Source organism: Tupaia chinensis, unplaced genomic scaffold, assembly GCF_000334495.1.
Source record: "Tupaia chinensis unplaced genomic scaffold, TupChi_1.0 Scaffold000032_1, whole genome shotgun sequence".
NCBI classification, from domain to species: domain Eukaryota; kingdom Metazoa; phylum Chordata; class Mammalia; order Scandentia; family Tupaiidae; genus Tupaia; species Tupaia belangeri.
The window spans coordinates 1,076,556-1,092,751 of NW_006159462.1; the positions used below are offsets into that span (position 1 = coordinate 1,076,556).

The 16,196-nt window shown below is 34.4% G+C and overlaps 1 protein-coding gene across 1 annotated transcript in view; it reads right to left on the reverse strand.

The window, feature by feature from the left end:
• Positions 1-16,196, reverse strand: part of CSMD3 (CUB and Sushi multiple domains 3) — a gene marked incomplete at its 3' end in the record, with an annotated part of 1,277,483 nt that overhangs the window by 1,076,436 nt on the left and 184,851 nt on the right. The window contains exon 3 of the mRNA XM_027771421.1: positions 15,080-15,192. Within this exon, the coding sequence (XP_027627222.1) occupies positions 15,080-15,192 (113 nt within the window). The remainder of the gene's footprint in view (positions 1-15,079; positions 15,193-16,196) is intronic.

Below are 16,196 nucleotides of genomic sequence, written 5' to 3' on the forward strand. Positions count from 1 at the left end.
TACAGTTAACATGTTTCATCCTATGGATGAAAAGAGGTCATAAAATCAAAGTCATAATATATTCTAAATACAGAGAAAACACTAAAAAATACTGAATTTTAAACCTGGAAATATAGATTTAATTTTTTTTTTGGAGAGGTTTATGCTATAGGGTGCATGCGCTCGCCAGAAAGACAGAGAAAAAGAGAGAGATAGAAAGCAAGAAATCACTCCCCAGGGGTCATGGCCATGCCACAGTCCCTTCTCCTCCATTCTCCTCTTGGGATCTTGTACACGCACACATACACGCATATGGCGGGAGTTTAAGCCACCGGGTCCGGGATTCGAACCGTGGTCGACTACATGGGAGTCCAGAAACATAGCCATTACGCTAACTGCTAGTCCTGATTTAAAAATATTTTAAGTACTCATATCTAACACTCTCCCAAGTATTTTCTAAAAATACTTCATTGTAATATTATATAAAGAATAGTTTATAAATTATCAGCATCTAACTTCAAATGCCTTAATTTTATATTTTAACACTCATTTTATAATGTGTTAATAATAAATGAACTTATATAAAGAAGAAAATGAACTAATTTATGCATAGACTGTGTGATTATTTAAGATTCCAGTTCTTTGGTTAACATAAGCATTTACTGTAGCAATCAATATAGCACAAGATTTATTTATCCAATCAAGAGGAAATGTTCTTCATGGGTGTCCTCTATACTATTAATGAAGAAAGGGACAAAGAGATTCCAGGAGATTCAATAGCAGAAAGAAACAAGAAGCAGAAATAAAAAGATAATCTTGATTATGAATACATAAAATACATTCACACTGGGTTTGTTGTTCAAAAATAAAATAGTTTCATGCCCATGAAGAAAACGATGGAAAATAGAATGCAGATACATTCTTCATAAGAATATAAGGTAACAATATGAGAAGTTGGGATGATCAGGCCCAACTCTGGTGCTAACCCTTGAGCTGTAAGCTGACCAAGTTCTTATCTTCCCACTCACGAAGAATTAGAGTGCTGGACACAGAGAAGGGGTGGCAAGTGGTTTATTGAGAAACAGCAAGGGATAAAGAAAGAGCCCCCAAGTGGAAGGGGTCTCAGAATGAGTTGCCACCTGGTGGTCTGGGTCTCAGGTTTATATCCTAGGTGAAAGACCCCTTGCATGCATAAAAACTGTTGTTTGGGACCAGCAGTTAGTGTAATGGCTGTGTCGCTGGACTCCCATGTAGTCGACTGCGGTTCGAGTCCCTGACTCGATGGCTTAAAACTCATGCCAGGCACATGTGCGTGCGTGCCCAAGATCCCGAGAGGAAAATGGAGGAGAAGGGATTGCGGCGTGGCCATCCCCTCTGGGGGGTGATTTCTCGCTTTCTGTCTCTCTGTCCCTCTCTGTCTGTCTGGTGAGCACACGTGCCCTATAGCAAAAACCTTGAAAAAAAAAAAAAAGAATTGTATGTTTAGCACCAATGCTACTCATTATTTCCCCCAATAGAGACCTAATGGAAGCTGCAAAACTAGCTAAAGGTATCACTAGAATTTAAATGGCCATAGCAGGCTCAGTCACATCACAGTGTAGTCACTGGAAAACTATTTAACTCAAATATTTTCAGAAGTCAATAATTTACAATATTTAAGAACATTATAGTAGAATGTATACACTTGCCACAGAGACAAGAAGAGACAGAGAGAAAGAAAAGCAGAAAGGAGGAATCACCCCTCAGGGAGCATGGCCACACCACAATCCCTTCTCCTCCATTCCCCTCTTGGTATCCTGGGCACACGCCAACATGCGCCCAGCATAAATTTAAAGCTGCCAGGTCTAGGACTCAAACTGAGCTTGACTCTGTGGGAGTTCAGCAACGTAACCGTGAAGCCATCTGCTGGTCCTTCACTCAATATCCTTCTATGAAGTTAAATACACCGTGGTTCTATCATAAAAAAATGGCATGACCACAATTTTTTGGGTTTCTTTAAGTTTTGCTATGGGGTATATGTTTTAAGGAGAGGTTAAAAAAAATAAATAAATAAATAAAAAATAGGGTGTGATAAATTCTAATGAGAAGATTTTAAGAATCGATCTTTAGACCTGGCAATGATGTGATCACTGGTGACTTTGCCAAACATAAACTCAATTAAATGGTAAGGGCAAAACCCTAATTAAAGTACATTCAAAAAGGTGATATCAGAAATGAAGAAGGTAGACATGAAAAGTATATATAAGTTGAGAGCTTTTTCTAAAAGGATCACCAGAGGGAATGGAGCAAGAAATGCAGAGTCAAGAGATAAGAGTCTGCATTTACCCTAAGAGAGCTAACCATGTGACTTTATGGAAAATAATGGGTAAGACATACTAGAAAGAAATTAATGACACACAAGACACAGAGGATAATTGCCAAAACAAAGCTGCTGAATAAGCAAGCAAACAACAACCCTAGAAGTAAGTTTAAAAGAAGAGGGTTTGGCTTGTTCTGGGTTCCACCATGTAGACATGTACCTTTGAACCCCAACTAACAAACCTTTGGGCTGACCTAACTGACTAAATTTCCTATTAAGACATAATTAGAAAATAATGAACTCCTGGTTTATTTATTTATTTATAAGAGAGGTGTTTTTGTTTTTGTTTTTGTTTTTTCTGCAGGGCACATGTGCTCACTGGAAACACAAAGAGAGACAGAGAGAGAAAGTGAGAAATCATCCCCCAGGAGGGATAGCCATACCACAATCCCTTCTCCTCCATTCTCTTCCTGGGATTTTGGGCATGCATGCACACACCCCCAGCATGAGTTTCAAGCCTCCAGGTTCAGGATTTCATACGTGTTCTGCCATGTGGGAGTCTAGCGCCTCAACTACTATGCCACCTGTTAGCTCCCGGAATTGTTTTAATACGGCAATATAATTTATTATTTTCTAATCACTTGGGCATCTACATTTTATTATTTTTGACACCAACTAATAAGTACTTTAGTAGACATAACTAATTTTGTAATAAATAGTATTCCAGCATTTTCTATATAGTGATGTTACTTTTTAATACCTCTTATCAAATGCTATAATGAAAACCTTAATCATAATTGAAAGTGTTCATTTTTTCATATTGTGATTAAAAAAATTTCCCATGAAATCTTTTGAAAACTTTCAGTGATCATAGTACTAATTCAAATTTCTAGTAAAATTTGATAATAGATTATATTGATTATATTGATTTTTTTATCTAGTTTATGACATATAAAAGGAAGGATTTTTTTAAGAGACAACAAAAACTAAACAGAGTTATATAAACTAATTTGAACAGACTTGTTATCAAAAAATCAAAATAGGTGTTAAATATTCAAAAGTCACATAAATGTTTAGAATATCTTCTAAACTGAGCTATTATAATTGTCTACAACATTCTCTTTATTTTTTATTTTCACCCCAGTATGCATGCACTTGCCTGAGAGACAGAGAAAGACAGAGGGAAAGTGAGAAATCACCCCCCACCCAGGGCAGATGGTCACACCACAGTCTCTTCTCCTACATTCTCCTTTTGGGATTTTGGGTGTGCATGCACATACAGCCAGTGTGAGCTTTAAGCTGGTGGGTCCATAGCTCGAACTGCAGTTGGTTATGTAGGAGTCCATTGGGTTAACCACCATGCCACCTGCTGGCCCCAACATATTTTTATAAAGAAGAAACATTTATGTAGCACTGGGTTGCACACATGTATTTCACCATCAACTATGGTTAATTTTATTTACCAATTGGGGACTGGATATCTCAATGATAGTTTTATGACTGAACATTGAAAATGTAGTACATACTTGATACAAATTTTAAGTACACCTCTATGAGAAAATAACATTATGTGACTAACATTCTTCATTGTCTTTGTAAACAACGTGTGAAATGACCTGTATGGTTTGTTGGAGTATAAGGTTTAAGTTACTGCTGTTGTTAGCATAATTTTATGTCATCTGGAGTGAGCAGAGCAAAATGAAATAATTCAGGGTCATAATTTTAAAAATTTAAAGTTAATTGAAATTTAACTAAATAGTCTTTCAGGATAGTTTATTAAATTAAACTAATAATGTGAAACATTTAACTCTATACAGATGGAATTGCTTTATAAATTATGTTAAAAGAAAAAAAATTTAAACTGGATATTTATATTATGTACAGTATTCCATCTGTTGCTCTCATATCTCAAATCTTCCTCTAATTGAGCATAATCAAAAATGGTATAGATTCTTAACTCTTACATTAATAAGCTACTGTCTGAAAACTTTCATTTGATAAATCTGTCATCCATACACCTATCCTTTTAATTGCCTTGATCTCATTTCATAGTTATTTTTCATGTCTGTTAAGCTAAGAAAATCCTTCTGTCAAATTTCCTACCCATATGTCAAAAATACTTTTAAGCATAAGAATAGTACTAATGATGAATTTGCTATATTACCATCATTTTTCACATGCTCTTTGCCTCTTTAGATTTATAGTAAGTTTTCAGTTCATGTCTTTCACAAATTTTATATCACAAGCAGTGATGTTTTTATATATATATATGTAAATGTTTTATACATTGTATATACATTTTACAAATGTTTTACATATATAACTATATATATAAGATACATATATTTAGAGGAGAGAGAAAGAGTGAGAGAGAAAATCTGTTTTATAAACTGTATTTTCCTAAGTGATATGGAGATAATTTCTAAAAATCAGTATTAAAGCTGAAAATAGAATTTGAAGACATAATTATTTCTTTATGGAGAAAACAAGTTTGATCTGATTCTGTATGTGTATTCATTGAATCAAAATCAGCAGGGTTGCTTACTATTGCTATTAAAATATTTGATTTGCATATTTTATCTATATGTATTTTTATGACACTAAATGGTGTCCTATTAAAGAAAATAATAATTACTTTCTTTTGGAGAGGTCTTTGCTATAGGGTGTGTGTGCTTGCCAGAAAGACAGAGAGACAGAGAGATAGAAAGTGAGAAAACACTCTCCCCACCAACCAGGGAGGATGGCTATGCTGCAATCCCTTCTCTTCCATTCCCCTCTCGGGATCTTGGGTACATATGCAAATGTGCCCAGTATGAGTTTAAGCCACTCGGTCTGGGACTCAAACAGCAGTTGACTACATGGGAGTCCAGTGACATAGCCATTATGTGAACTCCTGGTCCCTGAAAATAATTACTTTTTAAAGGAAGAACACATTTCAAAGTTAATTTTCTATGATATGCCACAATATTTACAACCAAATGATATAGAATTCATTTTCACTAATTTGCTATATTTTGCTAAAAGAGAAAATAAATAATGTATGAATTAATCTCTAAACCAAGCTTATAGTATACTTTTTTTTAAACTACTAGTTGTGATTTATCAATTATGTCAACTTATCACTATGTATGGGACTTGTATGAAAACCAGCAAAAGGTTTTTGATATAAACTTACTTTTAAATTCATCACTGTCTCAAACTTCCTTGGCACTCACATCAAAATGACAAATTATAGCAGCTGACAGATATGTATGACATATTTAGCAAATATATAAAAGAAGAAATTCAATGTAAAATACAAATAAATGCTAAGTTTATCATTCTCTTTCTGAAGAATAAAAGAAAGCCTTTAGTGCCATTCTATTTTCATATGAAGCCATAAGACTAAGGAGGTCTTAGATCACTGACTGCAACAATTTTCCATTTTCAGTTTGTTTTTCTTTTTATGCTATTTGACCAATTTTGATTTTTAAAATGCTTCATAAGGAAACTATTGGGTTGTTGGAAAAGTCATGAAGTATTTTTGCACAGAAAAACATGTCATGACTTCTAACAACCCAATATTTAGTTTAAGAAAGTAAAGTTTTTAAGCAAAGAAAATAAACTTATAAAATCTAAATAAGTTTATATTTTACTTATGGCTTTTTTAAAAATGAAAGTCCATTTTTTCCCAAACTCTAATCAGTCAGTGTAATATTTGTGAATATTACAAATTTGAAGTGATGAAATATAATCCACATCTGCCTTTTAAAACATTCACTGGAGTTTTAACTCTTAAACTGAGAGGCTTATGTATTAAATATCTCATTGGTAACAATTTTGGATTGTCTTCATACATATTGGCTTTAACTATCATTTATTAAGTACTTGAAATATGACTAGAATTTGTTGAAATAGGAGGTAGGCATACAACATGAGGTAAATATGTTCTATACCTTCCAGCTTCTCATAGACTGTTGTGAACAAATAATTCCAAACAGTTTAACATTGTGACAAGGTAGGGACATACCAGAGCATGCGGGGAATGAGAACTAGCATTGAGTTCAATATGGATTACATAAATGACTTTCTGGAGGCAATTAAGGCCTGTAAAATGTCTGCAAGAATAATGAACAAGTGTACCTAATAGAAAAGTGTGTACAGGTTGGGGGCTGGCAGGGGGTGTGGTGATTAAAGGCCTGGACTTGCACGTGGCTAATAGTGGTTCTGGTCCTGGACCTGGAAACTTGCTTTCTCACTCTCATTCTTCTTGCCCCATCTATTTCTGATCAAATTAAAATTAATAATTAATTAAATAATTCTTTAGAAAAATGTTTCAAAAGTGTGTATAGAATGTTCCGCATAAAAGAGTTAAATTAAGTTAGAATTGAGTCACATAAATGGTACAGAATGTGCAAAATCTTAATATGAATTCATAGTGTTCATTTGACTCTTCTACAATTTGAGGCGAGCAGTGGCTAGAAACAAGCCTGGAGAGGTAAGTAGTTGTAGATACTGTGTATGGTACTATGTGTTGAAATGGAAGAGGTTTAGAGTATTGCTGCTTAAAGGCGAAAGCATTTGTAATGTTTAGACTATTGTAGACACATTCTTGTGACTGCAGTAAATGTAGTTTATACTTCCCTGGCAATATTTGTAAAACTACTTGAAAATTAATAAATACTGTGTCCAGCTAAATGCACATATTTGCTATAACACTGTATTTTAACTCTATTCTGAAGATTATATTTAAGGAAAAGATGATTTGCATTGTTTTCTGGATCAGCATTCTGAACATTTCCAATTGTTCATAAGGGTAAGAAGACACTCATAGTTTAGCTAGAAGATCACTTTAGGATTAGGATGTCTCTCTATCTTATTAGATTGACTCTATGGAACCCTAAAGGCAAACATATTTGAATTTGAGCAAGAGGTGAAGAATAGTATCTTTTTCTGGGACCAGCAGTTGGCGTAATGGCTATGTCATTGGACTCCCATGTAGTCGACCACGGTTCCAGTCCTGGACCTGGTGGCTTAATATGCCAAATTCATGTGTGTGCAGGCCCAAGATCCTGAGAGGAGAATGGAGAAGAAGGGATTACAGCATGTCCATCCCCCCTAGGGGGTGATTTCTTGCTTTCTGTCTCTCTCTTTCTGGCAAGCGCACACACGCTATAGCAAAAACCTCTCCAAAAAAAAAAAAAAGTATAGGATCTTTTCCTTATATGTTTTGTATTTTTGAAATTTGGTTTATCTCATCTATTCTTAAAAGTATTTAAGGATGGAGAACCATTAACTTCTCTTATGAACCTAACCTATTTTTATTGCTGGCAAGCTATTTAGTATATGTAATTTTATAACATAATTTTATCTTGCCTCACGTTAACTGTTTTGCCAGAAGCATAATTGACTTGATTCTAAATTGTAAGCTCTCCATTAAATTTCATGGTACTTCAGATTAAATTTTTAAAGCTTAGTAGTTGAAAATAACCTTAAAATTAAAAAAAAAGTAATTTTATGTCCTCAAGGGTAAACTTTTAATAAAGATGTTTGACAGATAACTAAATAGAATAGCAAATAGTATCACTATCCTTTTGTATGTATGTCAAGGATTTTAAAAGGACACAAAAGATATAGGTCATATAATACGTGTGTGAATATAGTTCATCTTTATGTTTTATATTTTAATATACAACATTCCCAATATTTCTTCTTTTTGCACTTTTTTGTACTAAATTGTATTTGGCTATATGCACTTTAGTGTAAATGGAATTATAGTTTATAGTTAGATTTAAATAAGTTTCCAAAATGTATGCAATTTACAACTGCAGGACATTTAAATAATTTTTATACTAAGACCAACACTTCATTAAATTCTTGCTCATTACAAATTTTCATGAAATTTCTAGGGTGAGCAAATCGATGCAAAATTGCTGTGACTTGGATGAAGAAATGTTTCAATAAATATTACTTAGTAGTTGTGTCAAATAATTTTCATATTTATAAATTAAAAAGTGAAAATTATTTTAAACAGTAAACTTGCTAAAAGTTAATGTTTTATTACTATACTGTCTGAATTGTTTAGTCATATACATAAATAATTATCATGGCATAATAATTACCTTATGTTCGAAGTGATTTCCAAGAAGTTATTTATTTTATGAGTGTTCTTGATAACAACTGTCTGACTAATATATGCTAAAATTATTCATTAAGATTATCATAGAGGGGAACCAGCAGTCAGCATAATGGCTATGTTGCTGGACTCCCATGTAGTCGACCGTGGTTTGCGTCCCAGACCCGGTGGCTTAGAACTCACGCTGGGCACGTGTGCGTGCGTGCCCAAGATCCCGAGAGGAGAATGGAGGAGAAGGGATTGCGGCGTGACCATCCCCCCTGGAGGTGATTTCTCGCTTTCTGTCTCTATGTCTCTCTCCATCTGTCTGGTGAGCGCACGTGCCCTATAGCAAAAACCTCTCAAAAAAAAAAAAAGATTAAAATAGAGATTAAGATAACCATTATATATAATATAAAATAAATACATTATAAATGATAACATATAATCATATATATAGACTATATTTCCATAAAAGATAATTCCTCAATAGAAATATTTCACATGGTATACTACCACAAGTTCTTTTACCTATAAGGAATAATTATTCATCTTTGACAAAAAAGTATGTAAGGATTCATGTTACAAAATAGTTTTCATTAGAACTAGAATACATTTTGAGTTCTGTTTAACATATCTAGAAAGGTACAAAAGCACTGCCCCCATCTGTTCTGTAGAACACAAGTCTTATTGTTTTCTAATAGTATTTTAACAAATGGTTATATGACCATTCAACTTAGTATACATTAGTGTTTCTCAGATTTCTTTTTTAACAGAACAGTGATTTACTAATTTGCTTTTCTTAACACTAAAACATAAAACCAAAGACCTGTGGAAAAAACTTAGCAAATGGTGGAAAGAAATTCACATTGTGGTAGACAATAATGAGGAAAAGTAAAGGTATACACAGCTAGACATTAATTGGGAAAAAATTTCCAAAGAAACTTAACAACTCACAGCTTTGACTTCAAGAAGTTTAAAGGAAAAATGTTTCCAATAATTGGTAAGAGCTCTTCAACTCTACCAGTATCTAAGAAACAGAGACATGATCTTTCATAGTTTTAAAGTAAATAGACTAAAGTATGATAATAAAGTTTTTACAGTTTCAACTGTCAATATCAATGACTGACTTACATTCATCGATTATCTGTTCTAAGTTGGAAAAATAGAGTAAAACTCCATGAAGTTGGAAAAATAGAGTAAAACTCCATGATAATTCGGTGCCACTGATAGGAAAACATATGAGCTATGGATAGACTTATATTAATCAAGTGATTATTCATTACTTTGGATATGATTTGTTCCAATTAAAAATACAGATATATACTATATGTTATACATGATGTTAGAAAGAAATGAAAGGAAGACAAATAAAAATCTGATTAATTACTTTTTGAGAAATTAGTCCAATATCTATTTTATTAATTTTACTCCTAGTTTAAGTCTATAAGCCAAAATAACTGGGAAATACAGATGAATAAAAAATGGGTTATGAATCAGTGAGTTTAACAAATGTATGGATAATATAAATTTTCTTTTAATGATTTGAATAGTTTCTCAAATAGTAGAAATTTTAGAAACTATAAAATTTATAGCTAAAAGCTTTCTTTGAAAGGATATTTAGGGTCAGCCCTATGGCCTAGTAGTTAAGGGATTCCACATGATTACCTAAAGTTTAATATATACCCAGTGGTATATTGTCCATTATTGTCCCTCACAAGGATTTATAAAGAATATATTTGTAACATAAACATCATTTTAAGTCATTAATCATAATGCGGATACAAATGTGTCCATATATTTATATACAGATCCAATGTATATCACTTCAATGTAAAAGAACTGACCATTAAAATGAATAATTCTTTTGAAAAATATTAACTTGGGACCAGCAGTTAGCGTAATGGCTATGTCGCTGGACTCCCATGTAGTCGACGCAGTTTGAGTTCCGGACCCTGTGGCTTAAACTCACTCCAGGTGCATGTGCGTGCATGCCCAAGATCCCAAGAGGAGAATGGAAGAGAAGGGATTGCAACGTGACCATCCCCCCTAGGGGGTGATTTCTCGCTTTCTCTCTGTCTCTCTCTGTCTTTCTGGCGAGTGCACGCACCCTATAGCAAAAACCTCTCCAAAAAAAAAGAAAAATAATAACTCTATTATAGATATTTGTATAAATATACTATATTAAGTGATAAAATTAAAATGTTAAGATATTCATGCATAAAGTTAAGTATTCTTTTAATCACCATTCTGATATTGATTACCAGAAGTGTAATTTTTAAATAATTATTTTTTGTTAATTTTATTCATTGTCATTTTTTTTTTGAAGTTGATCAGAGAGAGACAGAGAGAGAGAGAAAGAAAGTGAGGAAGCAAGCTACCAGGTCTGGGACTTAAACCATGGTCAGCCATGTGGGAGTCCAGCCCCCTTAACCACTACACCACCTGCTGGCCCACCAGCAGTGTAATCAATAATTATTGAATCTTTATTATGTGCCAGATCCTGTTTTTGGTGTTTTCTATATATTTTATTTCTCACAACACTACAAAGTAAGAATTATTACCTTGCTTTTACATAGGAGGAAAGCAAGTTTTTGATACATTAAGTACCTTGTTGAGAATACTTATGCAAAAAAACCAATTCAAAGAATATTTTAAAATATATTACTTATCAGGACCAGCAGTTGGCGTACTGGCTATGTTGCTGGACTCCCAGGTAGTCAACCGCAATTCGAGTCCCAGACCTGGAGGCTTAGACTCATGCCAGGTACGTGTGCATGTGTGCCCAGGAGCCCGAAAGGAGAATGAAGGAGAAGGGGGTCTTCAAAAAGTTCATAGAAAATGCATATTATGGAAATAATTGTTCATGATTTCAAAATATTTGTACCAATGTAAAGTTGTGCTTTAATTCTATTTTTCCATGAGCTTTTCAAAATCCTTGCACATAGGTATAAACTTTGTCAAGATGTCTAGATTGATAGATTAATATGGCATGAGTAGGGTCAAAATTGTAGTTTGAGGTAATTACCAAATAAAAACCTGGATCTAAGCTTCAGGGGAGTGACAGACAGTCTTTGAAATTCTAATCTAAGTTCTCTGAACCTCTGCTATAGATATTTGTATACACAAGTATTTGTGCTACACACAGGTTGGCCATGACAATATCACTGGTCATAGTTAAATAAACAAGTACTTGTCGCTACTCCCTCTGCAACATAGTATATATAGACTTTCACATAATGCAGTAGGCCACAGATGCCCCCCAAACTGTATATATCTACATCTCTATAACTATCTATCTATCTATCTATCTATCTATCTATCTATCTATCTCTATCAATCTATCTATCTATCTCTATCTATCTATCATGTATCTGTCCGTATCTATCTATCCATCTATCTATCATCTATATATCTGTAATTTGTAAATGTGCAATGTTACACTTGGCAAAACGGACTTTGTAGTTATAATAATGTTAAGGACTTTAATGAAAATCAACCTCTATTATTCAAAAATACCCAAACTAATCACCTGAACCCTTCAAAGTAGAGAAATTTCTCCAGTTAGAGTCAGAAATGTGTGGAAGAATAAATTTAGTGATTCATCTGAATGGAAATCAGAGAGAGAATTCCCATGTTAGAAGGATTCAGTGCAGCATTGTAGGCTCTAAGATACACAGCCTGTGTAGTGATTAACAAACCTGTAGAATCTGTGGACAGCCGTAAGCCAATAGTCATGAAGGAAACAGCTCTCAGTCCTACAATCATGTGGAACTAGATCCTGCCAACATCTAAGAAATGCTGGAAAGCTTTCCCAGTGCCTTCTGTGAGACCCAGAGAAGAGAATCCCCAGAGACCAGCCAGGACTTGTCACCTGCAGAACTATGAGCTAGTATACTTTGTTGTTTAAAGATGTTCATTTTTTTTTATAATTTGTGATTGCAGCAATAGACTATTAATATGCATGACAAATGATATAAATCATAAATCAATATCTAAAGACACTATAGCATGACAGTCAATCTTTCAGTACTCCTTCACGCCTAGTATCTTATTTTGAGTCAGGTCATCACAAACATACATTTAAATGCCACAAAAAATATGAATCCACTTTCCCCAAAGCAGAAACCATGGACACAAATTTAATGCTGCAGAAAAGACAGAAATTTACTGTTGTATATATAGAGACAGTGGGAAGCCATGAAAATACTGTAGAGTATGAATTCACAAACCCTGTCAGACAAGTCAAAATACATGACAATCTCATAATTCATCTTCTAAGGTGGTACATTTTCAATGTACTTAGTAATTACTGAAAGAAAAAATGAACCTAAAAATATCTTTGTTTTGATGAACAGGATATAGGTTTTCTACTAAAAAGCTTTCTGCAGAAAATTGTTGCATTATTAACTCCTTCCTGAATATTTCCAAAATTACACCTAACAATTAAACCTTGGTAAGGGCTCCAGATAGTGGTGCAATGGAAAAATGTGACATTGTGTTATGCCGATCTCCATAAGAGGTTACCAGTTGTTTATCTGGAGATCTCCCTGAGTATGCCTGGAATGACTATGCCTTTAATAAGGGCTGAGTGGAGTTGAGGGTGGGTCACAGTGTCTAGATGTGTCAGGGGTACTGTGCCTCTGTCTCTCTGTCACTCTCAGAGAATAAATAGACTTTTAAAAAAATTCCTTTCTCTTACTCAGGGGATGGTCAGCCTTTAAAAAAAAAAGAATTAAACCTTGGAGGTTATGATGTTTTAAACTACGAATTAAGTCATCAGGATAAAAACAACCATGACATTTAACTAAGGTGGATATACTTTAGAAAAATAGTGATTATTACTAGCACGATGAAGTAAGTCTTGAAATTCATCCACCCCTGTTAGACAAAAATTAATTCATATATTAAGTGGTAAATAGTGTTCAAAACTGCTTCTATATATTTAGGTTATAAAGCGAAAACGTTTTTTCAATAGTTTACTAGAGGATTTATTTTACTAGTGAGAAAAAAGAGCACTAGATGATATATTGATTAGTTTAAAACCTTCCATACAGGGAACCAGCAGTTAGCGCAATGGCTAAGTCGCTGGACTCCCACGTAGTCGACCGCGGTTCACGTACCGGACCTGGTGGCTTAAAACTCATGCCAGGCGCGTGTGCATGCATGCCCAAGATCCTGAGAGGAGAATGGAGGAGAAGGGATTGCGGTGTGACCATCCCCCCTGGGGGGTGATTTCTTGCTTTCTGTCTCTATGTCTCTCTCTGTCTGTCTGGCAAGCGCACGCACCCTATAGCAAAAATCTCTCCAAAAAAAAAAAAAAACCTTCCATACACGCAAAATGTTAACCTTTATACTGTAAAAATAATATTTTCTATGATTGTTTTCTGGGGTTATCTTTAAATATATCATATTTTGAATTAATATGTACTTAAGGAAGTACCTGCTTCTGCTACTATATTTGCATATCTCTTTTTGATGATATGACATCTGATGAGATGAATTCTGGTAATATGACTCTGGGGAGATGAGTTGAAATCTGATATGATATCTCTATATGTAAGAGAGGTACTCTTTAAACTGGTAGAAATGTTATTGTCAAATCACATAAATAAATGACAAATTTGTGATTTCTATCCAAAACTCAGTAATACTTTATTTTTGCCATCGTATTTTTTAAAAAAGCAAAACATGTACCAACTGTACTTTTTTTTTTATTTTGGGGAGATTTTTGCTATAGTGTACATGTACTCGCTAGATAGAGAGACAGAAAGTGAGAAATAACCCCCTGGCGGGATAGCCACACCACAATCCCTTCTTCTTTGGTCTCCTCCTGGGATCTTGGGCATGCACTCATGCACACAAGCCCAGTTGAGTTTTAAGCCTACAGGTCTGAGACTCAAACCATAGTCAGCCATGTGGGAGTCCAGCGATATAACCACTATGCCATTTGCTGGTCCCAGCTTCTGTACATTTTAATACTCTCAACAGATCCTGGGGCACCACCCCATTACACATAGCATTTCTGTAGTGTAATATATGAGTATCTACAATGAGTTAAAAAAAATTAAGATTATGAATGACCTCCAATTAGTCCAGGTCAAGATTTGATGCTAAATGAGTTTGTACTAAACTTACAGAAAAAAATAAAAGAGTACCTTTTGTTTTAAGAGCTTTTTAGTTTTCCTCTTTAGGATTAAGAGAGTATCGCTCTGTGGTACTATAAAGACTGTTTTATGGATGGAATATGTCATTTCTTGTCTCTTTCTGAATTTCTTTTTCAATTGTAACTTGAGACAGATTACTACTGTTCTTTCTGGTAAAGAGGCACAGCATAGGGAAGAAATGGGTAGAATCTATATATGATTCCTGAATCACAAATCAGGTATAATGTCCTGTTACTCTCATATTTAATTCCCTTTGGCTAATCTTTAACCTTGTAGTAATTTCATGGTCTCCTAAGGGCATTTAAGGGAAATATTTTCCTACATCTAGCACAGTGTTATAAAACACTGTAGTCCACTAACTCTACATTTTATGGTACATTAATTATTTGTAAGAAGGTGAACCTTAAGGCAGGATTTGATAGCACAATGAACTGTATCTCTCTTTATGATGATTCTTCTTCCATTGCTAGCTACACTTAAAGAATTCTTGTTGGATTACATTAAGTTGTTCAGTGGTTCTTCTTTATCACCATCACTTACCTTCATAATACACTTTAAACCCATGAGCACTAACTGCAAAATCACTGGTCAATCGCAGTGAGAACACAGATTTGGTACTGGTCACTGGTGGTGGCAAATGGAATCCAGTTAACCTAAAAACAAAATGAAATCAATAGTGAGAGACAAAACCTTTTCACTTAACAAAATTTAAGGAGGATTAAAAGTCTAGTTATCAAATGTTAAAGTTTTATATGGAGATATATATATACACACACACTCACATTTATATATGCATACACACACACACACATATATTTATGACATGTGATTCGAAGTTACTCATCAAAAGCAATTATGCTGGGGAACCAGCAGTTAGCGTAATGGCTATGTCGCTGCACTCCCATGTAGTCGACAGCGGTTCGAGTCCCTGACCTGGTGGGTTAAACTCTCGCCGGGCGCATGTGCGTGCGTGCCCAAGATCCCCAGAGGAGAATGGAGGAGAAGAGATTGCCACATGGCCATCCCCCTGGGGGAGATTTCTCGCTTTTTATCTCTCCTTCTGTCTCTGTCTTTCTGGCGAGCGCACGCGCCCTATAGCAAAAACCTCTCCAAAAAAATAAAAAGCAATTATGCTAAGTATATATAAATATATATTTATTTACATATATATGTGTGCATTACTGTTAATCATATCTATCACATGTATCATGTATGTGAACACATTGATAAAACTTTGGAAATGGAGGACTTCTGAGAACATGTGTTTGTGTGTATTTCGTGCTATTAGTCTTAACACTGAGAATTTATTAGAAATTGTTGTCTGATGAATTATTTCCTGATAGTTTAAAATACGTATAAAGTGTGGGAAGTGATATAATTGCTGGATTTGGGAATGGAAGAGGACCACAAACCAAAGAATGACAGAAAATCTATAAGCTGGAAAACAGATTCTATCCCAGGACCTCCACAAATAAAGCAGCCCTGCTAACACCTTGATTTCAGACAAGTTAAGCCCCACATTTGCATTTCAGCCCTCCAGAGGAAAGGTAATACATTTGTGTTGTTTAAAACATTAACTTTGCATTTAATTGTTGCAGCAGCAATAGGAACCTAATACATAACTCTCTTTTGAATTTTTAAATATATATTTTGAAAG